Here is a 25,486-nt window from a genome sequence, read left to right on the forward strand (position 1 = left end):
TCTTATATTTATTTTCACAAGTATTATATTTTCACAGGAATTCCATTTCAGGGGAATTTGGGATTTGTTTTCAAGAGAAGAAATAACCCAGTTGGAATTGGTATCTGGGGATTGCAAGCCAAATCTCTCTCTTTTCAAGATTGCATTCCAAGGAAGGAGAGGCCTGTTTTCACATGCACTGTTGGCAGTAATTCTGGCCCTTAACTAGAGAGGTAATTACATGCTTGTTGGCTTATAAGCCTTCTGATTATTATTTTTTTTTTCATTTCACAATGTAGGGACGTAAAGGCGGGTTGCTATGTAGATGAGTAGTAAATATATGTATGTATGTTAGCAGGTGACTATTGGAAACACAAATAAATCTCTGTAAAATAAGATTTATTGAAGTTGGATCAATACAATCAAGTACTGTAATTTCAGTTCAGAAGTGAAGGCCAGTTTCTGATCACAAAACGAGTGCATTTCAAAACAAATTTACTATGAACAGTGCATGTAACATAAGTATTTACAAAACTAAAAATCCTCTATATAGTAGATTAGAAACAAAGATACTAGCGCGTTTTTTTTTTTAAGGACCTCCCCATGGTATATGAAGATGCACGCTGTAGGACGTTCCAGAGCTGCTCTTCCTGCCGGCTGAAACTCAGTTCCCACACGTTCCCCCAAATAAAAACCCAATCTTTTGTGACAAAGATTAGATACTGTATATGTCAATAAAGATAAGCTAATGATGGTTTGCTAAGTAGCTTCTTTAGCCCACGCTTCATCGTCCTGTATGTGATTGCTGCTTTTTTGTTATGCTTATAATGCATACATACAGAAGGGTTATGCTTTGTATGAGAAGAGAATGATCAGGTTGCAAAACTTTACACTTGGAAATCATCTCCTTATTTTTGAAGTGGGAGAAAAATGTATTTTGTCTTTCTTTTTTTTGCCAGCATACAAATGACAAAGATTCATGGGGGGGGGGGGGGAGATGTTCTGTGCAGTAGAGCACGTTATAAATAAATTATGCCCAGGGCACCTACAGCAAAACCTGGATTTATGTGATTTTCTTCTGCTGTTCGAATGCTTCACTTTTTCCACTTCGGGCAGTACGGTTTTGCTAAATGGTAACACATTTGCTCTGAGCGACTGGGGTGAAGAGTAGAACCAAAAGACTCTTCTCTGCAGGAAAATACACTTAAATCAAGAGCACAAGGGTCTAAAACGGGCCTCCGAGCACTCGGGAGGCACGCGGAAAATGTGTGCCCTTGGCTCTTTCGGTTTTAGCCTGTGGGGAACCCAAGTGAAAACAAAGATGTCATTGCAAGCGGAGTGTGCCTTTGGCATTATTCTCGTCTTCAGGAATTTAGGAAACAATCAGATGGAATCAGAAGCTCTTAAGCCGGTTCTTTTGCTGTACCTAAATCAGACCAATCAGCTTCAATTTTAAAAAAAGGATGAAAGGAAAGGAAAAAAGCCAGTCGGTAGAATGTTTAAAAGAGCGGATGACTGAAATATCTTATTCCCCCACATCCCTCTTTTGCTGCTGTTTTTACAGACCAGGGTGTGATGTTTCCCACCCACTCAAGTGTCATCCTAGAATGCCTGTCAGCAAATTCAGCATCAGTTGCAATTGTGGAGTTGTTTAAGTGTTTATGTTTGGGGTCAATTTGAAAAACATACCAAACTGCTCTGGCTGTTTGAAAAGAAGAATGAATTAAACCCATCTACTTTCTTCATAACGTACGCAGAAAGGAATCCTTAGCATATTTTTTATGTGATATTATTTCTTTTGATGAAAGAACCCTCTTTTTCGCATTTAAGGGGTACAGAGTGCTACTTTAAAAACAAACAAACATTGTACAAGACCAAAGGCTTTGATTGTTCCTAAGTAGCTAAGATAAATTCACACGATCCAAGTCTTTTCTACTGTTTCCAAAAGCTGTGAACTGTAACTCAGTGAAGAGATATTTCAAGCATTATTGAGATAAAGTGGTAAAGTGGTGTTCTGTGTGTGTGTGTGTGTGTGTGTGTACACACACATACATACCAGACAGTGAAGTTATTCCTAAATAATGAACATCTTTGCACACTACACTTTGCACTTTTTTAAAAAAGGATATTGCACTACTCAAAATGTCTTTTAAAGGAGCTAATATTAAGTAAATAATAGCACCATTGCAGAAATTACAAAGGGAAGCTAGGAACTTTACTTTAAAAATAAATTTTATGGAGTTTGGTACAGCCACCTTCCTCAGCAGATAGTCTGCACGTCTGGAGGAAAACTGGTAACAGGGTGTCTGAAGTTTACACAATTCAATCTTTTCTGAAAAATTAGCAACATCTGCAGTGTTTTTACACTCAGATTGTTGGGCCACGGCATTCGTAGAAGTATATATTTTAAGCTACTGCCTTGCACCTGGCCTTGCACCTGGCCAGTTGATTTACCCGTGGGCTATTAAACACCTGATTTAAGGAGTCCTGCTTTTCTAGTTGCTTTTAGAAGGCTCTGCATGGCTCCAAAATAATAGTCCACTTGCCATTCCTTTTCCCATGAACATCGGATGGGATGCTTTGAAGATACATAGAACCTTGCGTAAAAGATGCTTAAGCTTTCCACAATTTCATAATTCACCCTTCTGGGTATTCGTTATGCCTCAGGCAATGACTGAAATCCCATTTGAAAAGCGCCAGGCAAAGGAAGGGGGTGCCTTAAGCTGATAAAAGAACCCCACCACGTTAAATGCTGTTGCTGCTGCGGCTTTCAAGGGCCACCAAAGACATGAAGGGCAGCACCCGTGGGCTCGACCTGCCGTCACCAGGATAAATGGAATCCCAGATCCAAAGATGGTCCAGCAACGGCCGTTCTCTCTCCCGGATGCTCTTCTTGGCTGGGTCAAAGCAATTGTGGCTTGCACCCTCCTTCCCAGTGACTTTTCTATTTTTTATTTTTCAAAAAAGACAAGTTTATGACTAAAGGGGAGAAAAGGAGGTATTCCCAGCGGCCGTTATGTGGGGCAGAGAAGGAATCCAGAAAAAGAAGAATGGATGTATTCTGTGGAGTACAAACCGTTGGCTTGGTCTGATGGCATCTGGATCCAGACTTGGTCGTTTTCTTTGAGTTCAAGCACGGCGCTCCCCGACGCTTGGTCTAAATAGCCTTTTTTGTACTCATCATAAGTGTAGGTGGCAGGCACGTTGTTTTTATAAAGGGCCACCCAGACGTTGGTTCCTTTAACGTGGACATGATAGGCAAAATAATAGATGCCCGAAATGGGACAAGTGAAGATGCCCGTTACTGGGTTGTAGCCATTCTGCCCATTGTACAAAGTCCTGTCGAATTTTACGGGCATTCCTGAGGCTGGGAAGGGCGAACTCAGGATGGCGGTGAAAGCAGGTAACATCTGGGCAGAGAGTTCCCCTCGGTCGAACTGGGACTTCCCAGGCTTCCCGTTCCCCAGCACTGCTCCTTCGACACCTCCGTCTGGCAAGCGGTGGTTCTCAATCTCTCTGACAGCCAACACCCCTGGGGCCCCGGGGGGCCCAGGAGGCCCTGGGGGCCCTGGGAGCCCAACAATTCCAGGGTTGCCAGGAACCCCTGGAGGCCCAGTGGGACCCATAATGCCTGGCTCCCCAACTCTACCAACTCCTGGGGCCCCCGGGAGGCCAGGTTCACCTTTCAAGCCCGTCAGACCTTGAGGCCCCATAGGGCCAGCCGGGCCTTGTAAACCTGGTATTCCTGAAGGGCCTCGGAGGCCTGGCTGGCCCGGGATACCCGAGTCTCCCTTTGAACCCTGGGGCCCAGAAAGGCCTGGGGCCCCAGGAAGCCCCATGAAGCCAGCTTCCCCCTTGGGACCCATTGGGCCAGGCATCCCTTGGGTGCCTGGGAGCCCTCTCTCACCAGGAATCCCTGGCTTCCCCCCAAAACCACTGGGGCCCTGGTCTCCCCGCAGGCCCGGGAGTCCCATAGGCCCACTTGGCCCTACTTCACCTTTCAGGCCGGGAATCCCATGCTTGCCTGGCAAACCCATGGAGCCTGGAGGGCCTGGCGCCCCAGCTAGGCCAGGAGGGCCCATCTCCCCAGGCTCTCCATCCATCCCTGGCTCCCCCTTGTCTCCAATGATTCCTGGCACCCCGGGTTGCCCACGGTCCCCCTTTAAGCCAGGGAGACCCGGCTTCCCATACCCTGCAGGGCCAGGCATCCCTGGAAGGCCACGAAGACCAGGTTCTCCCTTGGGTCCCAAAGGGCCTGGCAGACCTGGCATGCCAGCTATGCCAGGCACCCCAGCGCCATTCACACCTGGTGGGCCACGGGGGCCCATAGGCCCCGGCTGCCCAGTCAGCCCCGGCTCACCTGGAAGCCCCAAGTCCCCTTTGTTCCCCGGAGCCCCGGGCAACCCATCCAGCCCTGGCTTTCCCAGGCCGGGAGGCCCAGTGGGCCCTGCAGGGCCAGGCAGGCCCCCATTCCCTTGAGGGCCTGGCAGTCCTGGCTTCCCCATGCCATTCTCGCCCTTCACCCCACGCTCGCCTCGGAGGCCAGGCTCTCCTTTGGCCCCAGGTTCTCCCCGGAATCCGGGGAGCCCTGGGCTTCCGGGCGGGCCTGGTTTTCCATTCACGGAGAGTCCAGCCGGTCCAGGCAGTCCTGGTGACCCTGGCCAGCCCCGCGGGCCTTGCTCTCCTCGAAGGCCAGGCTCCCCTCCTGGCCCGGGCATCCCCTTGGCCCCGGCCTTGCCTGGCAGCCCCGGAAGTCCAGGTTTGCCAATGCCAGCAAAGCCAGGGGGACCAGCGGGGCCCGGTTGGCCGTGAAGTCCCGGTTTGCCGGTCCCCGGTTTCCCCGGGTAGCCTGGTGGGCCAGGTGGTCCTCTTGGGCCCGGCTTTCCTGGTGGTCCAGGTTCCCCCTTGAGGTCCATGGGCAGCAGTGGTGGAGGCACATCTGTGAAGAGATGAAGGACACATCCCTCAGGGCAGGCTGAACCACTTGGCAGAGGTCAAGGGAGGCAAAGAACCCACTGCTGCTGCTTTGACTTGCAGACAGTGTGGTCCTCCACTCTCCTCCTGCCCCAGGAGGGCCCTTTGCTGCAAGTCCTGAGGAAACGTGCTGCCAGAGCAAAACCCTACGAAGCAAGACATTTCTTCACAGGGGTCTTCTGGGTTGTACAAAATATTTGGAACTGTTTTGAGCTCAAAACAGCAGCTTCAAGTTTGAAACGGGTTGCTCTGACCTTATTGGGAGGTCCAATAGAGGAGACTATATGTAGCTCAGGGTTGAACTGTTGGGTTCTTGGTATTCTCTGAGCTCGGTTGTTTTGTTTTGACCTAGCCTGGTAATGAAACGTCTACAAGAAAACCACCAGGCTCTGAGAACATCAAGGACCCAACTTATTGGAAGTCTTTTGACACTGTTCTGATCTCAAAACAGCTCTTTCAAGCTTGAGATGTTTCACATTCCTAACCCTGAATTTGACATGTCTATTGACTTGAATCTCTCTGCAACAGTTGAAGGGCTTAGCAAGATTTCTGTATGGTGACACGACCACCCAGACTCAACTCCCAAATTTCAACTTCATCACTAGGTTCCTCATCTGTGTAGGCTAACATTCAGGAGACTCACAAATTGAGTTAAAGGCTCAGCTGTAGCGATCCAAGTCACTTAAAAAAAAAAAGACAACCATTAGCATACAAGGCAATAGTGTTCAGAAGAGATTTTTTTTTAACTTTTCAGTAGTGCAAAATTTCAGCTTATTTGCCTGTCATGGCTTCTGTCTAAGGCAGTTAAAAAAAAAATTGTATAGGAATCTGTAGAAGTTTCATTTCCTCTGGGCAGAAAAGCAGGATAGACACTGTACTAATAATAACAACAATAATACTTTTGTTTTTTCTTTTCCCTTTGTCTTTTTATTCCTATCTTAATCTAGGTCTAAAATCCAGCATCACTTCATCATGTTTTCAAAGGTTTGGCCCATGCTAATGTATTTCCTTCAACTAATATAAAACTACTTCAGCAAATTAAAAGCCAGCTGAAGGACACTGACTGGCATTAGTAGAATTAACTCCAACTGAGTCGGCAAGGAAGAGGTAAGAAGTTTTTTTTTTCATTTCTATGTATGAAAAAACCCAAATTACCCCTGAAATAATTTTCGTTGTTAATGGAAATTCTGAAGTTGAACTGTACATCAAAAATTTGCTCCATCCACAGCTGTAGTAAGGATCACATGAATATCCCAGAAAATCTTTGCCCATTTAAGCTCTTGCACTATAATAACGCAGCCAAAGCATGTATGCTTAAGCAAGATTTTTTTTTTTTTATTGGGGGTTTGGAAAAATGCCTTCCCAAAGAAAATGATTTCAACATGTTCTTATGCTTTTGATCCTTTAGAAAAGAATTAGCTTTCTAGGTCATCAGAACAAGGAAGCACTGTCAGGGCGACGTGAGCGTGAAAGAGAAAACACACCCCCTTCTCCTGCCCCCAGTCTTCTGAAAAGACACGGTGGGCATGCAGGGGCCACAGCCCAGAGCAACTGGCCAATGCTAGCCAAGGAAGGGGAGGGGGAAAAGGAGCCCAATCTGAATTAGAATCTTCTCAAAGGAAAAGACCCAAACTTGGTACCCTCCGAATGGGTTGAGTTCATTCATTTATTTATTAAATTTATATGCCGCTCATCTCCCTCAGAGGGTGACTCTGGGCAGTTCACAATTAAAATCAAACACGAAAAACGGTAAAAAAATTAATATCCATATTAAATTACCTTAAAAGTAATACTACTGTATATAAAAAAGACTACATGCATAAAAAGCCTATATAGTTCAAGAAGATGGGGAGGGAGGGGGCAGAATCAATTACCCCACCAGCCAATTCCAACTATGCGAGCCAACTTACTCCCTAGCCCTCATCCAGACAACATTGGTTTGAGGAAGGAGTGAGTAGGCAATAATGGCAAGAGTCCTACGTATCATCCTCACCTTTTGGGAGCCATTCCTGTCAAAGAGCAAGGGATCAACGCTTCAAATTAAAAACCCGGTCACTTTAAGCTGCAGGGATTTTATTCTGTGTTTAGTAAGGGATCCAGCATTTTTATCTTGACTGAGGTTTAAGCCACCTGCATCACAGGTTGTTCATTAAGAAAAAAACCCCTCATCTTCCTTGTTTTCATGATCACGGTATCTGAGGCGGATTACTCAAAACCTGCAGGGAAAACCTTGGTGGTAAGAATACCAGAGAATTCAGAAGTGAAGGACAAAGAAACTGTCTTGAATAGTCCTACTCATACAGACCAGGAAAAGCCCAAAGTTGTGTTGAGTTGAGTTGTGATCAAAATCCAAAGGCCCCTTATGAAATGAAGGATTCGTTTTTGTCGAACTACATCTGCTTCTCTCCTTTTCTGGAATGATAGGTGAGACTAGCCCAGTGTTTCTCAACCTTGGCAACTTTAAGAGGAGTGGACTTCAACTCCCAAAATTCCCCAGCCACCATTAATACTGATTCTTAAAAACGTTCAAGTTGTGAATGAGACGCCACCATGAGAAACTCAAAAGATGTTTTCCCATGGTTAAACCGCTTTGCTGACATCCTATGGCATCAGAACCAACCTTTGTCCCTCGTGCTAGGAGATGCACCATCAACATCCATTCCCAAAAGGCCTCAAATAGAGTACTTTCCCTCTTTTAAAGTAATACATTAACACCCCCCACCCTTATTTTAAAGTCAGAAGTGGGAATTTTCTGGCCAAGGGGAAAATGGGGTCCCTAAATTCCATCCCTCATCAGCACCTATGTCCTATTTTGCAGCGGGGCAGAAAAAGCAGAATTCCAGACATTGGTTGTCCTCAGGCAGACAACCCTGCCCTTGCCTAGCTCAATCACTGAAAAAAAAAAGGCTTTACAGCGGTACCTCGGTTCATGAACTTAATTCGTTCCACAATTCTGGTTGCAAACTGAATTGGTCACAAACTCAATCAAATTTCCCCATAAGGTTCGATGTAAATAAGGTTAATCCGTTCTGAACCATATGTATTTTTTTTAAACCATCTTTATCCTTCAAAATAGTTGAGATTGTCGACTTCGTCATCTTGTACTCCGAGGCCAGATCAGTCACACGAATACCACGCTCATGCTTTTCTACAATTTCCTTCTTCAATTCAATGGTTATTTTCTTCAAAGCCTTCTTCTTACCATTCTTGGTCTGCACTTTCTTGATACCTTCATTATTGCTCTTCACATTCTTGTCACCTTCATTACTGTTCTGCACGTTCTTGTCACCTTCATTACCACTCTGCACTTTCTTTTTACCACCATGCTTGCTCTGCACTTTCTTTGGAGCCATGCTGGATGTGCTAAAAAGCACCCCAAAAAGCTTCACAGCAAGTGTCTGTGACGGCGATCTCGCCTAGAGGAAGCCACGCCCACATGTCAGAGCAGGGAAGGTGGCCACGGGTCATGTTCGTCACCCGATGCGGAGTTCACAAATGGAAGCAAAAATTTGCGAATGCTGCTGTTCGCGAGCTGAATTGTTCATGAACAGAAGTGTTTGTGAACTGAGGTATTACAGTGGAACCTCGGTTTACGAACTTAATTCGTTCCGTGACTCTGGTCGCACCCCGAATTGGTCGCAACCCGAAGCAAATTTTCCGATAAGGTTCAATGTAATTACCGTTAATCCGTTCTGGCGTGGAGGACAGGGAGGCGGCTATTGCTTGGAGGGAGAGTCCCCCTCCCTACAACCACGTGTCAGGGGCGGAAAAATGGCCACGGACCACATGTCAGGCGGAAAAATGACCGCGGACCACGTGTCAGGGGCGGAAAAATGGCCGCTGACCATGTGTCAGAGGCGGAAAAATGGCCGCGGACCACGTGTCAGAGGCGGAAAATGGCCGCGGACCGTGTCACGGGAGGGAAAATGGCCACGTATCCTTTTTGTACCCCAAGGCGGAGTTCACAAACCGAGGTAAATTTTTGCAGCCGGAGCTGGTCATAACCCGAAAAGTTCGTTAACAGAGGCGTTCGTAACCCGAGGTACCACTGTATTGTATTTTCAATTCTGCCAATTTGAAAGGCAGAGGAGGCTAGTGGGTTGTGAAGGGGGTAGAGATGTTACCATGCCCCTGTCCACTTTTGGGGTGTTGGCCCTATCTATCTACAGAGGTGGGGCACCTGGAACGCTATCTCTTGAGATGAAACGATTCCCCATCCCTTTGAAACACCCCCTTTCCAAAGGCCACAGAGCTTTTCTTTTAAGTGCCCGTCATTTGGCAACCATTCAGAAAACATAGCTGCTTAAAAATGGCTTGTTTGCTCTTTTCCTTAACAAAGCTAGCCACCCCAGATGCTTTGGTGCTGTGGTGAATTGGGGAGAGGTTCTTACACTTTTTCAGCCAATAATATGTATCAGATTGCCTTTGCTGAGATCCAGTCCACGGATTAAGAGGACTTTCTAGCCTTTTGAGTGTAGAAGTTGTCCATTGTTCTTTTGGGGGGGGGGGTGTCACGTAGCCCAGAGTGTATCTTATCATCTGTTTTGCCTCCTGAGAAGCTAATCCAATTACATCTGCGAAACGCCTGTATTCCAGTTCAAGGAATATGGACACGGCACGTTTGGAAGGTTGATTCCACTGTTAAGTTCTCTTCCCTATTAGACAGTTCGAATGAATGCAAAAGCTTGTGTTGGCATTTTAATCTCTCCTTAGAAGGAAGAGTATTGCCTATTGTGAATTTAAGTTATTTATTTATTTCATAAAAGAGCCAGTTTGGGGCAGTGGTGAAGGCACCGGGCTAGAAACCGGAAGACCCTGAGTTCTGGTCTTGCCTTAGGCATGAAGCCAGCTGGGTGACCTTGGGCCAGTCCCTCTCTCTCAGCCCTAGGAAGGAGGCAACGGCCAACCACTTCTGAAAAACCTTACCAAGAAAACTGCAGGGGCTTGTCCAGGCAACCTCTAAGAATCAGACACAACTGAACAGATTTTTTAAAAATGGCAACCCCACCCCTTTTTTCCCTTGAGATTTCAATCTCTTTATAGGCCCATTTCATTAATGCTTTTCAAAAAAAATTCTTACCAAGAAGAGCGAAGTTTGGACAGTGCTGACCTGAAAATAAGGGACTTTTACTAGCCTATAAAATGTTTGCGCAGGCTGACAAAGAAGAACTTCACCTTCCTCATCCCTGGTTTCATTTGCTGAACTCAGTGGCTCTGATCCGCCGACATGTTTCATTTGGGTGACGTTGGGTCAGCATGCGAAGATCAGTTGATCCATTTAACTAACTGAGGAGATCAGATGTCGCTTCCCGGGACCTGGTCTGGCACAGAGTTAAATTCAACCAAGTCGACCCATGCCTTCTCTCTCCCTTCCTGGATCATCCGTGCAGCTTGCCAGAAGGTTAACAAGCTTTTCTGATGCCCATGACTGTGTTTACTATATTGGATGTTTTGCCATTCTTGTTCTGTCCCAACCTCTCTACCTTGCTTAAGGCAGCCAAAAAAACATTAAAAGCCCAATATAAAATATTAAAAACACACATTATTAATACCAAAATCCATGCCCCAATCAATTAACAATTAAAACCTCAGTGAAAGAGATGCATCTTTACAGATGTTATCAACACCATGAGCGGGGCTCCAGCAGGTCATGGTAAGTCAATGAATGGGCTTTTTCCAGCCACTCCACTCTGGGCTCGATTCAGGTTTCTCTCACCCTTGTGGCCACATGGGGGGTGAGTATGACCCCTTCCCAAGCTGTCTGTGGTGGTGCTGACTCAGATTGCACTGTTATAGGTTTTTTTTTTTTAATCTCTCTGGATAACTGAGTTGACTATTCCCAAAGCAACTCAAGCGACAAAGTAGGATTGGGGGGGGGGGGGGTTTGGTCATGGGAAGGCACATAGTCCTGGCTGTCTTTTGCTCTCAGGCTAATGCTTAAATACAAGGCTGAGGTAGCAAGGCCCCACAAGGATGCGAGACGTTAGAATAAGATTCTGGTTACAAATCTGTGCTCGATTGATGTTGCAAACACGCAAGAGCTGGGTTTACACAACTCCCTCAGCTAAATGCGGTAAGTGGGTTTTGTGAACCTAGGCCGTGTCATTTGTAAACTGCTTTACAGCCTGAAAAGGTTCTGTGAACCCAGTCCGTTGTGGTTTATTCCATAAACCATGATTAAACAAATCACAGCATGCTGTGAGGATCCCAGCAGAGTGGAATGTGACCATCTTCCTGGCAGCAGGAGCAGTGGAGAAAGGGGAGGCGGCGGCTTTGGGGACATCAGGGAAGCTGAAACCCAACTGATTTAGGAAAGGACGCTGTAAGGAATGCCGAAACTTTGAAATATTGAAAGCCAGCCTATTTCCATAGCTCCACCAGGTGGCAATGTTACTCCAAGACAAACACCATGTTGACTGCTTGGGAATCACTGGATTGGGAAACGATGCCCGGGTACAGTAGAAGGTACTTCCCACTCACCACCCCAAATCATTTCCTTTATTTTATTGTGTGAGAAGTCACTGTACATGTTTCTCCTGGCCAGAATGGACATCCCTTGTGTATAACATGCTAGAGAATTTTTTTAAAATTAGACATTTTAAGGAAAGAGTATAAACCAACAGGAATAAAAGACAAGTCAAAAGAATAAGAGAGTAAAATACAAATGAGATTATGAATAACAGAATACGTGGCATCGTTTTACAAGATTAAGAATCACTATTCAACTTTGATCTAAGAATAAATATCAGAAATGGTGGTCAACACGAGATAAATCCCCAGCTGAAAGAGAATTCGTGGGCATTCGGAAGCATCTTCCGAGCCACCAACATGCTCTAGTTTTTGACTTGAAGGCGAAATGCAATTTGTCTGCCACGTTCCCAGCTTTTAAATTCCACCAGACAGTGGTACAACGAGGGATGCAGAAGAATCCCAAAAACAATTCTCGGGAGTTTGCCGTCTTATAAAGAAAAGTAGCAGTGACTAGGATTCAGCAGAACATAATGAAATCTAATTGTGGGGTCCTTGGGGTTCTCTGAACTCAGTTGTTTTCTTGAAGTCTAATTCTCAGAGACTCAGAATTTTCCCTCTGCTATCCCTGGCTGGGTCAGCTCCCAGGCCTCCCTGCTCAGGTGTGTGCTGCTATCCAGTGGGAAAAACTCAATGGAAAAAATAAACACCCTGGCACGGAGAGGTCCTTGAATGTCAGCCCATCCTCAGCCCAAACTGTTCCTTCTCAATCCTGCAGCACTGTCTTATGGTCTCCTTGGAGGAAGTTCAGACGAAGACTTTGCCAGAACTGGAAAAGGTGATGGTGGTGGGAAATCAATTTGCTCCCTTTTGTGTTTTAACATGCTTCGGTTCCAGATGCAGGTTTTAAATGTCAGCTAAGCCATTTAGTAGTCTAGTACAGGGTTTCTCAACCTTGGCAACTTTAAGATGGGTGGACTTCAACTCCCAGAATTCCCCAGCCAGCCATGCTGGCTGGGGAATTCTGGCAGTTGAAATCCACCCATCTTAAAGTTGCCAAGGTTGAGAAACACTGGTCTAGTATATCATGCACAATAGAGTCTTCTCTATTAGATTGTGTGATATGGGAAAAGAGGGTTTCTGTCTCCTCTTACAGTCCTGTAAACGGTGATCCTGAAGCAACACAATTCTCAAGAACCCCTTGCCAGACCTAGAATTTCCCAGATTATCAAGTTGCTAAAGCAGGGAGATCTTCCAAGCTCCCACAGCTGAGGAGTCTGGTAGCATCTTTTCTGACTCAGACATTTTATTAAAAGGCATAAGTCCTCACCTTTGAAAAACATTTGTTATTTGGAGAAGTTGCCACCAGACTCCTTGTGATTTCAAGCATCCAAAATTAACCTCCAACTCTGCAAATACAGAGGTTACACAGTTCAGGGGTGAGATCTCTAGATGGTTGTTTGGGCTGTTTCATTGTGAACTGGGTTTAATAAGCGGTTGCTATCTCGGGTGGTGATTAGGGGTTAATTTTTTTATTCCTTTGTAATGTTTCATTGTCAATTGGGATGAGATCTTGATTATTAAGAGAGGGATTGGGGGATTATGTTTCAATGGAAAGGGAGACTAAATCCTTATGTTGGTAGTCATGTCTGTTAATCTTTGCACCTTTTGTTGATTAACAAGGAGAGCTGAGGATTTAGAGATGGGTTTCTAGAAAATGGGTGAAGTATGAAATGAAGATGTACAGTGGTACCTCTACTTACGAACGCCCCTACTTACGAATTTTTCGAGATATGACCAGCTCCGGCCCCCAAAATTTACCTCTACTTACGAACTCGCCTCAACTTACGAACCGGATCTGTGGCCATTTTCCGCCCGTTCCATGTGGTCCGCGGCCATTTTCCCGCCCGTTCCACATGGTCCATGGCCATTTTTCCGCCCTGCTACGTGGTCCATGGCCATTTTTCCGCCCCTGATGCATGGTCTGCGGACGCCGGAACGGATTAACGGTAATTACATTGAACCTTATGGGAAAATTTACCTTGACTTAGGACCAACTCAACTTGCGATCAGAGTCACAGAACGGATTAAATTCGTAAGTAGAGGTACCACTGTATTTGGTAGCATTTTAAGAGACAGTGATAAATCGTTAATGTATATACTTGCTGGGGATGAAGTGGGAAGTTTCTTCTTCTTACTACTTTTGTTTTTGGTGGGGGGATTTTTTTTTCTTTTTCCTTGCACGGTCTTATATTCTTTTAATCTATTTTTGTATTCGTTTTATCTGCTTTATATAATCTTCAATAAAAAAAGCATTTTAAAAATAGATGGTTGTTTGCGCAACGGGTACAGTATAGTGATGATGTTACAGTATCACTGATGATGCTACCTAGTTGGGTCATGAAACGTCCGCAAGGAAACCACCAAGCTCAGAGAGCACCAAGGACTCCACAGTTCAACCCTGAGCTTCATATATTCTCTTCTATGGGAGCTACAGTATAATGCCCAGCCTTGTATGGAGTAGAATCTTGGGAGTTTTGCTTGCCTACGTGTCTCCTTTTGAGTTTATGCCTTACAACAAGGTCCAATTTTCCCACCAGAAAGTGAGATAAAAACCTGAACCAGACTGTCAGACTAGAGGGAGTGATGTACATGACTGACCCTTTAAAACAAAAACTGGCTTGTCAGGAAGAAGGCCTCCTATATGTCTCCTAGGCAAGGTAGTATTCCATGTATAAGACATTCAGGAGGCAGAATTAATCCAGGAATTGCTCACTGAAGTCTGGAGTAGTATAATCCAAAAGAGACAGAGCATCTTAAGTGTGACCGATTAGAGCAGTGTTTCTCAACCTCGGCAACTTTAAGAGGTGTGGACTTCAACTTCCAGAATTCCCCAGCCAGCTTGCTGGCTGGGGAATTCTGGGAGTTGAAGTCCACACCTCTTAAAATTGCCGAGGTTGAGAAACACTGGATTAGAGCTAAGCTAGGTTCAAGGTTCAAGAAATATGCTTCTGTTTTCATTCTGATTCAGCCTAGATAGGCCTCCAAAATAGCTTAGAACAATTTAACACAAAGCAACTAGTGAAGATCAACAAAGGGTAAAAAGAAAATTAATGTCATCCAAACACTTTACAGCAGAGAATGCTAACTCGGACCAGATTAGCAGCCAGGCAAAACAAAATAAAGATATATTGATGATTCAGCGAAAGGCCGTGTAAGGAATTGGCCATTCAAAGGAAATAAATTAGCTGCTTTGGACAGAGATTTCCACAGTCTGGTGCCACGTGGAAGCCCTCTTGTCATACATCTCAACCAGAGGCAACCAAATGGAGAATAAATCATGGTTGTACACATCACTGTGTAGAGTGAAGGAAGCTTTTTGGAAGATACTATCATGTGAAGATCAGGCAGTGATCTTGATGGGGTTGTTTAGAATTAAAACTTCACGGCAGTCAACTTCAGTCCCATCACTGGGAGGGGGAAATGGCTGTTAATATCTGGGTAAGCAGAAGTGGGCTCTTCAAACATTTCCCATGCAAACAATGAGTTGCCACCACAGAATTTACAGATGTAAGACACATAATCATGTCTTGTGAATGGAAATTGTAAATGAAGCATGGTGTTGGGTCATGTAGTCTTAGTCTAGGTTTAATCTCTAATCTTAATCAAAGGTGTGGGGCTCCAGAGTTCAATGTCATGCCTACGGAGCTACATTTTTGCAAGTAACCCAGATCTTTCTTGCAAATGGGCAATGATTTGATGTGCGGTACAAATTTTTTCCTCTTACTGCATTTGTAGTCTTGGAATTGTCCAAACTGAGTGGAAAGGATTTCCTTTCTCTGGCTGTTACAACATCCAAGAAACACCAAACTTCTAGTACTAGTATATACAATAGTATAAACCTCTGGGCCTTTGCAATTGGCCCTTGCCAACCTTTTTGAGATGGGAAGAGTGCAAAAGATGTATAGCAGGCCTTCAGATAGGCCTAGCATCATTTAAGAAACAGAAGAGAGCAACTTTAATCCCTCCCAACCAGAAGTAAATAGAACATTCTGGCTTCACCCCTGTGTCTGAGAACAGTCCCACACCTACCTTACCTAACAGCTCTACCCACTACAGCCTACCTTCTGCCTCCCCCCTAATGTCCAAATATTGCCTGCTCCTGTTCCAGAGCAAAACTTGAGAGACACCTATGGGGAAACATCAGACCCCAGAAATCGTCTGGGTGGACACAAAAGATGTTGCTGCTCCATTAGATATGTCTGGCATGATGGCACTCCCATGACTTGATGTCAACCACAGCACTCCAAATTCTTGCTTAAACTGCTGTTCCTCTCAGTAATCCGCAGATTGGTTGGAACTGCAACTCTCAGAATTTCCATGAATTACCAACCCAACATATCTGGAGAGCCCTAGGTCAAGGAAGGCTACCCTACACCAAGAGCTAAAGGGGGCCCCCGCACCAAGAAGCTCTCCATGGGGCTGCCTTTGAAGAGCATTCATAAAGTACAGCTGAACCAGTAGTTATGGGTTCACCTCAAGGCACCCATGTAATACCTCTACTTTGAGAGCTGCACTAGTTGCTACTTGGATTTTGGGGGCAATTCAGGTGCTGGTTCTCACCTTTAAAGGCCTTCATAGTTTAAGAGCTGGGTATCTGCAGGTCCCCCTTCTCCCAGTAACATCAACTTGCCCAATAAGATCTCCTGATTAGAGACTGCCATATTCAGAGGCCATGGAAGCATGCCTTTTCAGTCACCACCCTACCCCTTTGACATGAAAATGGCCTCTCTCTCCTGGCTTTTAGAAAATTGATGGAAATTCTTTCACCCATTTGGAGAGTCTGGGTTCTTATGACCATCTCTCCAAATTATGAATTGTTTTTTATTGTTCTGAAGATTGTGGTTATAATGTATGGTTTTGTTTTTAATTTGATTTGTATGTGTCTTAATCCCAGTTACACATTGGGGTATTGTACATCACTCAGAAATGGCTAATTGGAGCAGTTTATAAGCCCTATGGATGGATGGATGGATGGATGGATGGATGGATGGATGGATGGATGGATGGATGGATGACTGGATGGATGGATGGATGGATGGATGGATGGATGGATGGATGGATGACTGGATGGATGGATGGATGGATGGATGGATGGATGGCAACAACATGGGATTCACTTCCTTCGGAAACCAACTTCATCATCCCTTCATCCCAACTTCAACTTGATTATTTTTCACATCCCCTCCTGTTAACTGTTGCAAAGAAGTTGCTGGACTTGGTGGATTCCTGAAAGATTGCAACAGGACTCTTCCTGATAGGCCATTTCTTAAGCCCTTCCTAGTGTCAACCAGAATGCTTACTAAAGGTATTGTTGACAGTAAAGAAATGAAGGTAGTGGGCAGTTTGGTTTCTTGGCCTCCAGAATATTTGAAGATGGACAATAGGAGGAGTAAAGAGGAGATTAATCCCAGGTAAGAAGACTACCTTGGGCTGATATACTGTAAACAGATGGTGGACTAATAAAAAAAATTATGTTTGACATCACCAAAAGAAGTAGAAGAAAGGGTGGAGACTAGATAAGGTGGATGGGCAGGATCAATGGGAATACTGGAAAGGCAGGATCAATGGGAATACTCCTTCTCCTTCTCCTTCTCCTTCTCCTTCTCCTTCTCCTTCTCCTTCTCCTTCTCCTTCTCCTTCTCCTTCTCCTTCTCCTTCTCCTTCTCCTCCTCCTCCTCCTCCTCCCTTTCTCTACTCCAGTGTTTCTCAACCTTGGCAGTTTGAAGATGTGTGGACTTCAACTCACAGAATTCCCCAGACAGCATGGGGAATTCTGGGAGCTGAAGTCCACACATCTTCAAGTTGCCAAGGTTGAGAAACACTGCTCTACCCTAATGGACTTGCCCAACCTGTTATTCCTGGGAGAAACATCTGGTGATCCCCCATTTCCACAAATGTAAAAGTTTGCAGGTGCTGCTTTTCTGTGGCACTGGCGATATGTGGAACCATTTCCCCCATGGTTTTAGCCTTCCAAAACACTGACGGATGGAGAGTTACTCCAGAGGCCCTAGAGTTACGAGCAATGTCTAGATTGGTTTATTGTAATTATGGTGTTATTGCTTGTTTTTTAACATTCTATTGTGGAGGTTTTATTTATCTTTATCACTATAAACTGCTGAGAATCTTGTAATTGCAATGAGTAGAAATGCAATGCATAAATAAATTACAAACCCAAACTCAGTGATTAATCAAATTATATAAAAAAACAGTACTAATAAATTGACTAGTAATAAATCTAACAATTAATCAATGGTTAGGATACAGGGCAGCATCCATGCATGGGGGCATGGTGATTTCTCCCCACTGTGTTTGTGGGGATTAGTGGTGGGGAGCTCTAAGACATTTCTTGATTTCTTCTAATTACAGTACCCTTATTTATCTATGGCAAAATTTTGAACCCTCCCAACTCTCTAATATCTGCCTATGAGTAGCTCTGTCCCCTCACCAAATCCAATATTAAATCATATGCCTCAGTCACTGTCAGCAATACTTTTAACCACTGTTCCTTTTTCTAAAACATATATACAAGTAAAGACCCAGCTCCTCTTTAAATGCCAGGGTGTTGGGTTTAGCAAAGGAATGCCACAGATTATGCACAAAGCTTATGTTTAATTCCTGTGTTTTCTACTTCAACTTTTATATATCCCAAGGACAGAATGACATATAAGAATATAAGCTGCGGGGGCTGGGTGGAGGAGGCAATGTATTGCGCACGATCTGCATCTTCCTCAATGGGCCGTTCCAGTAGGGGTTTGTCTAGATATGAGCTTATGGTCTCTAGCATGGACTCAGTTCATTTGAGCAAGTCACTGTATCTCCAATATGGCTCCATCTGTCATCCAATCTCCATCCTACAGACCAGGCCAAATGGCCACTGGACCTCCTGTCCACTCCAGCAAGGTTGACAGTGGGGCTCTCCCTTTCCCAGTCCAGCTGCCCAGCTACTACCTGAGAAGATCAGCTCTCTTCCTGTGGTTGCTTGTGATTGAGAAATAGATAGCCCCCGTCCTGGAGTGACTCATGGGTCTTTCTCACTTCAGGACAGAGGAAGTCTATTTTTCAAGGACACGTATCATCAGTGCCAAGTTATACCAGCAGTGGATTTATTTTCAAGCTCAGAGACTTTTACCTATTTTTTTATCAACAGTTTTGTTTCAGGGCAGAGGAATTAATAACTGGAATCAACTTACATCTCAAGAGACAGTTAGAATGCAACATCCAGTATTTCACTACAATTTCCTGCACATTGTCTCTTGCCAAAATTGCTGCTGGGAGAGGAATCTGGCTTCTTTAAAAGCATCATAGGTCTAGTGATTCACCTTGCTAACCAGGCATCTCTCCTCATCAGCCCTGCTTGCACTCAATACCCTCTCCACATGTCTTCCTGCATCAGCATTCTTGCATGAAATTGTTCTTTTCCTACATGACTCCTTCCTCAATAAATTAACATCCTTCTTGCAAGGACTTTGAAGGCAGAAGCAGTGAAAGAAATCAACATGGATGAAGACAGCTCTTGGGCATTCATCTTGAAGGGCTGGGTTAAATACCACACTAGATGTTGGATCAGAGGGTCACCTTGACTGTATCATTTTAGATTACAAGTTCACCCAGAAGTCCATCTAAAGTCCATCATCAAGAGGGGGAAATTGCTAAATTCCAGAACATATTGCAGGTGGGCCAGTCAAGCATTTCCTGTACAAGCAGTGAATAGCTACCATAGAATTGACATGCTAAGACAGGTAATCACGTCTGTAAACAGTGACTGTAAGAGAGAAGCATAGTGTTGGGTCTTGCAGTCTTACTATGTTTAACCTGTAAAATCCTATCTGAATGTAGGGTTGTTGAGACTTGCTCCTGGGCTCCAGAGTTGAGCATTTAATAATACCCAATGCAGCCCCTTTGGGAGGTAACCAATTCTCCCTGTGCAGATTAGAGGGTAAGCTACATTTTAAATTCAACTTATTTTTTTCTTATTTAAGAGGGACTGAAGTCTGGGAATTATCCAAACTGGGTGGGGATCTTTTTGTGCATCACAACGCATTCTAAACTCACCCTGTTCTTTTTAAGCATGCAGTGAAGGAGCAAGAGAGCCACACTCTATGCAATTAGCAATTTTCTCCCATTGGGTGTTAAGCTGTTTAGAGGGTTTCTTTTCTTTGCCTTGTTACAAGCAGTTAGAAGGCCTTCTTTTTAATTTCCAGTTATGCCCCAGACTTCTTTTTTCTGGCAACTGTCAAGAGATAACCACTAAATCACTCTTGGAAACTTCACGCCAGACACTTACTTGTCATTCCTGGACAACTGCGGCTAGTGAGAGACACAGTGATGCTCTGACTACATTCACAGGACAGATTTTACCCAATTCCTGTAAACTACCCATTTTGGGGATTTGCACAAGACACTAACCTCCAAAGGCCTAACCAAGGCTAATACTAACCAAGCGTAGCATATTCTGTGGGTGTTTAGATCTTTACCTGACCTGGATAAGTCTACCATGTGGACTGCTTAACCAGGTCACTTAAAGATCTAGCACCTGTTCTTATGCAATTTGCTAAGCTTAGTTAAGCCTAAACTTGGCTTTTTTGGGGTGTGTGTGTTTGTGTGTGTGTGTGGGGGGGGGGGGCACAGTATGTTATGCAAAGATTAGACATTTGTTTCATTTATCATTCAGCGAAGTGTGCCATCTGAGAAGGGGGTTAATTCAGTAAATGTGCTGCATGAATCTGGCTGGTGTGATTTCTTCCTGTCCTCTGGTAATTCCCCGTGAGACCCCAAACTGCCTCTTGGTAAACATTGGTTCCCATTGTAAAAGGGAAGGGGTTGTTGCAAATATTGTGGAAATCAGGCAGCAGAGGCTAGATAATAAGATTGTTTTATCTCCCCTTTATCTTGCTGGAGAAAACCTAACAGACATGTTTAATTAATGTATCCAAGGCGTTTGAGCAGCATCTGGCAAGCTTTTCAGAGCCGTTTACTGTAACACACACTCAAACGGGAGACGGATAAGCCATCACAGATATCTAAAACCACAAAGCCAATATGAACAAGGTTAAGACGATAGGCTGAATTTCCTTCCAAACCAAACTCTCTGGTCCCCTCTCAGATTTGGCCTCCCTGCATGCAACTGCGTGCCACTTACCTATGTACTGGCCTTTGCCTTCTCGAAACGGAGGACCGAGGGGCCCTTTCACCACCGGCTGCATGTATTTCATCTGTGCATAACCTCCTCCTCCAGCGCCCCCTCCGGCAATTGCAGAGATGCGAATCCCCACCAGCAGCCACAGAGTCACGTCATAGAACATGGTGCCTTGCTGAGAGTCTCCCTGTAGCCAGAAAGAGGGCAAAGTTACTTGGGAGAATCTCCAGGCTATTCTTGAAGACTCACGAGCCAAAATAAAAGTGGGGGGAGGTGTGTGGGGAGAGGGGAGCTGTTCCTAGAGTAAAACATGGCTTCACTGCCCAGTCTTGGTTTCTCCTTGACTGTCTGACAAATCTAAGCATTGTCACCCCAGTTCTTCTCCTGTGCAGTCATCATACCACAACTTCCAAATTGCTCCATGAATTCTGAGTTACCCAGATTAATCCTCTTCATAAAACAGGCAGGTAAACTCTTGGGGTCTAGCAAGAATTTGGGAATTTTGAGAGCATGTCATGGATGCTGTCCCAAAATAACTCCATGAGAAGGCTTGTAGATTCACAAAATGGGTGCTGTAGTGGGAGCCATGAATCCCCATTCTCCAGAAGGTGGATTTTCTCTACTACCTCAACTTTCTCCTTGCTTTCTGGACAGGTGGACACACTTTCAAAGTAAGGGCTGGGCCACAGCAACTTAACCTCTTTATCAATGGGTAGAAGCTTTACAGAAGGAGATCCATACTCAAAATAAGAAGAAATTGTTTGGCTATAAGAGTTATTAGGTAGTGGAATTACCCCGGGCAGGGGATTGGATGAGAAACATCAAATGTCCCTTCTACCCCTATGATTTTATGATTTTCTAAAAAACATTTATGGGATCTGTCTACATCTATCATCCATCCATCCATCCATCCATCCATCCATCCATCCATCCATCCATCCATCCTATATAGACACTCATTTACCAGAAGGAACTCTAGGTGGTGAACAAAATGAAAACATAATACATTAAAAAGACTATTTAAAACAATAAACAACGTTGAGGCCCCAGTAAAAGTTGTGTTCATCCACCAACCACCCCATGCCAGATCCATCAACCTCCTGGCCTCAGTGCCTGGGGGAAAAGCCAGATCTTCATTGGTTTCCTGAAGGCCAACAGGGTTAGGGCCATCCATATATCTGGGGGCAAGCTGTTCCATAAGGCTGCCACCATGGCAGAGAAGGCACACTTCCAAGCATGCCCGCCCCACCAAATCTAGTAGGATAGGCAGACACCATTGGGAATAGGACAAGTAACCTGGTCCCATTCCATGTAGGGCTTTAAAGGTGACAACCAGCATCTTCCATTGCAACCAGAGGCCTACTGGGAACTCTCATACAGTACGAAAGCGCTGCTGTATTCTGGACTAGCCGCAGCTTCCAAATGTTCTTCAAGGGCAGCCCCATGTAAATCGCATTGCAGTAGTCCAAGTGGGAGGTGATTAAGACATGAGTGACCATGAGCCTTTATGGAGCTCATAAGCATTTGTGGAAATCAAGAAGATGCTGGAAGCATATGCAAATGCCCCCCCCCTCCTCCTCCTTGAAATTTCAACAAGGCAGAGAGCTTCTGGATCAATGGATCAATAAGGCTTAAAAGAAACCTCTATGAGTTCTGGGAAATCCCATGTTGCTCATTTCATACCAGCAGTCAGATCACTCCCATCAACAGGGCAAACAAGGGAATAGATTCAAAATAGGGACATCCGCTCCTCTCCTGCCCCCCAAGTTCTCTTTTTATATATCTTCCGAAGATTCAAGGATCCACCCATCTCTTGCCGTCCTTTGCAGGAGGCACTCAAAGGATGAATAGAAGCTCATAATTTTAGCACATTTTTCTCCCTCCTTCCCCTCGAGCTGCAATGGACCATAACTCCCATTATACCTCAATCAACACATCCCTGGCACACCCAGTCAGATGATTATGGGAACAGGAGCCAAGAACATCTGGAGAGCACCTGTTTGGGCAAGGCTGCTAGCAGTTGGGATACATCTTGAATGCATAGCTAACCTCTGAAAGATGTGGCAAGAAAGGAAGCCTGTAAATGCAACTTTAAACCAGGCCATGTGCTTTAAATAAGGTTTTAGCATGGACACCTTTAAAACCATGTCTCCAAAACATGTCCCTAATGCATTTGTCCACCTTGAACGGGGAATTAAAGTAGCCAAGGAATGGATAGGTAGGAGATGCTGAACAAAGGATGCGGTCATCTCTCTGTCTCTGTCTTTCTCAGCTTCAGAAGATTTCCTTAGGATCTGGCTCCTGAAAACTTCTCCCCTTCCAAAACCCAGACCTCACTGTGCTGCCTTTGAAAACCTTTGGCTCAAAGGAAGGGTGCGAAGAAAATCCCCCACTGTGTTTGGCGGCTTAAAAAATGAATATGTCAGAGGCACAATTCTCTGGCTTGGAGTCTCGCCAGAGGCAGTAACTCTTCAGTGTGGTGCTTCTTGAAATGTCAATGGAAGTTTGTTTGGTCAAGTGCTTATGAGGAATCTTGATGGTTTATGATGCTTCATAAGACGAGCTAAAGTGCCCACTTGTGTAAAATTAAAAGGCTTTCCATAAACACCGGTTTCCCCTCAAACAACATTTTCCAAACCTGGGCTTCAAACAAGGGTCTGTACGAAGCAAAGGACAGATTATTTTCTGACAGATTTAATGACACAGAACACCAAAAGTGCTGTGGACTAATTGAACCGCAATCACCATTAATAAAAATTAAAGACTGTGGTCTTTTTCTGCTTGGGAAGGAAGGGAGCAACTTCTCCACGAATTTGATTGGAATTTCCTGAGCTGTTTTCAGTGGAATAGCAGTGAGGTGGGGAGAGAAGTTGAGAGAGAGGAAGAGGGCAGGAGAGAAGTTCAAGAGCACAAAAGGGAACACGAGTTTGAGTAAGGGGCTGCAGTGGACCAGTACCCTACAAGAAAGTGATTTGAACATTGTCTGAGCTTGGCAAGTCCTTAGATGGATGCAAGTAATGCTGCCATTTCTCCTCCTACTCAAATAAGATTTCCAATGCATTAGGCTGAATTTGAGAACGAGACTTTTTCCCTTCTCTGGATTATCAGTAGTTTTAGCCCAAATGACCCAAGATAGTATTAGTTAGTGGACCCAATTTTCCAAGTTTCCATAGATGGTATTCTCTTGGTCAACATCAGACAAAGCAAATGCTTGCAGAAGAGAGAAAGTAGAATGAAGGAAGTAGGATGAAGGATGCCAGGAAGAATTCAGTGACCTCTATTTTTTTTAATGAAACATCAAGAGCCATTTTTTTCCGTATTAATTTTTTTCCCCAGTAAACACATATACAGTACAGTCCTGCAATAGTCTTCCTCATCTTATCATTCTTCACAGATTCTGGACTACAGATACAGCTGGGGATCACGGAGATGTGGCTTTACAAATCTGGAAGGCATCTGGAAAGATGCCTCAAACCATTCTGTCTTTGGACAAGTAAAAAATGACCTGCTCAGAGGAGAAGTACATGTCAAGACCATACTGGCTGAGCTCGGAAGAAATGACCAAATAAATGCATAGGACAAGGAGACCAAGCTGAACTTTCTGAGTACCACAAATTCATCCACGCATCTGTGCAAAACTGGCAAGGAAGAGAGAGGTTGTACTTCTCTGTAGTAATTGTTTGGATGGAATCTACTTGGGGAGGTACTTTGTTTGCCCCACATCTACCTACTCCCCATCAGTCTGTTACCACTCACATTATCTCCTTGGCAGGCAAAAGCCTTCAAGTCTGCTAGACAAATGGAGCGTCCCTCGGCTGCAGCATTTTCTTTTGTCCCTTTTTCTTTTTGCCTGCCTGCCTGCCTGCCTTCTAGTCATTTAAAGTGATGGGAAAGAGAACAACCTACCAAGTGAGCTATCAGCCCAGCAAACACCAGTTCTTCAGGTCAGGCCAGGTGAAGGAAATTAAAACTGCTGATTGAAGCTTTTCCCCAAATCTACCTGACCACCCCCTGTACTTTTTCTTATATTTAGCAAAACACCTATTTCTACAGCTGAGACCTCTTCATCTCTGTTCCTTTGCCCCCTTCAAACAACCCCCCCTTAAACCGTTTTCTATAAAAACAAGAATCCCTTCCCCAATGCCAGTATAGATCGAACTCACTAGGGCCTCTCCATGGAGGGAACTGAAACCAATACCGTACTGAAGCCTCTTTGCTGCTCCATGAAATACAGCTTGTGCAAGAACTGGATAGCTTTCCAAATACAGCCCAGCCTGGCTTTTCACCCTGGCCAACTGCAGGAGAGATGGAGTTCCTCTTCCTTCTTGCACAGAAGAGCCTGCAAGAATTTAAAGAGCCACATATTCTTTCGCTCTGCAATACAGTTGCTGGGAAACCCTCCTCACCGTCAGCCACCCTGGAAACAGGATGCTGGATTGGATGAGCTTTTTCTGCCGGATCCAAGAGACGATTTCTTATTTCCTGAATTGATAGGGCAGGATGTCCACTGGGAAGGGTCAGATCTTCGAGGTAGGCCGGATCAGGTAATAGGCCGAGCAAGGATTACAGGCATGCTATTTGACTGTTGTAGGGTATAAAAGAAATGTTATCTGATAGGGTATAATAAGAGAATCTTGCCAGAATGGATCTCTATCCCCTCTTATACCAAACAGACCCAATGCAGGATTATCTTGAATTTCTTTCTCACCCCTTCTTCTTCCCTTGGTCTCTTATCTTGCCTTCATTGGTCCTGCATACCTTCTTAAAAGTTATCTTCTCTACCAAAGAGCTCACTCATCTGCTGGATCACGAAAAGCTTGCCTGAATGGGAATATATCATAAGCAATGGCAGGCTTGTTTCACATC

General features: G+C 44.7%; 1 protein-coding gene across 3 annotated transcripts in view; it reads right to left on the bottom strand.

Moving 5' to 3' along the window:
• Positions 1–25,486, bottom strand: part of COL8A2 (collagen type VIII alpha 2 chain) — a 163,797-nt gene continuing 138,311 nt past the window's right edge. For 2 of the 3 annotated variants that reach the window (XM_088140249.1, XM_088140248.1), the window contains 2 exons: positions 20,624–20,807; positions 1–4,918 (listed from right to left, as the gene is read on the bottom strand). In XM_088140249.1, the coding sequence (XP_087996375.1) occupies positions 2,994–4,918; positions 20,624–20,786 (2,088 nt within the window). In that variant the 5' untranslated portion in view covers positions 20,787–20,807 and the 3' untranslated portion in view covers positions 1–2,993. Of the gene's footprint in view, positions 4,919–20,623; positions 20,808–24,783; positions 25,033–25,486 lie in introns of those variants that run through there. The other variant, XM_088140250.1, reaches the window with a different exon arrangement.

Source organism: Python bivittatus, unplaced genomic scaffold (genome assembly GCF_059951505.1).
Source record: "Python bivittatus isolate LINGU-HERP-01145 unplaced genomic scaffold, Pbiv_v1 ctg000260_np1212, whole genome shotgun sequence".
Classification (NCBI taxonomy): Eukaryota; Metazoa; Chordata; class Lepidosauria; order Squamata; family Pythonidae; genus Python; species Python bivittatus.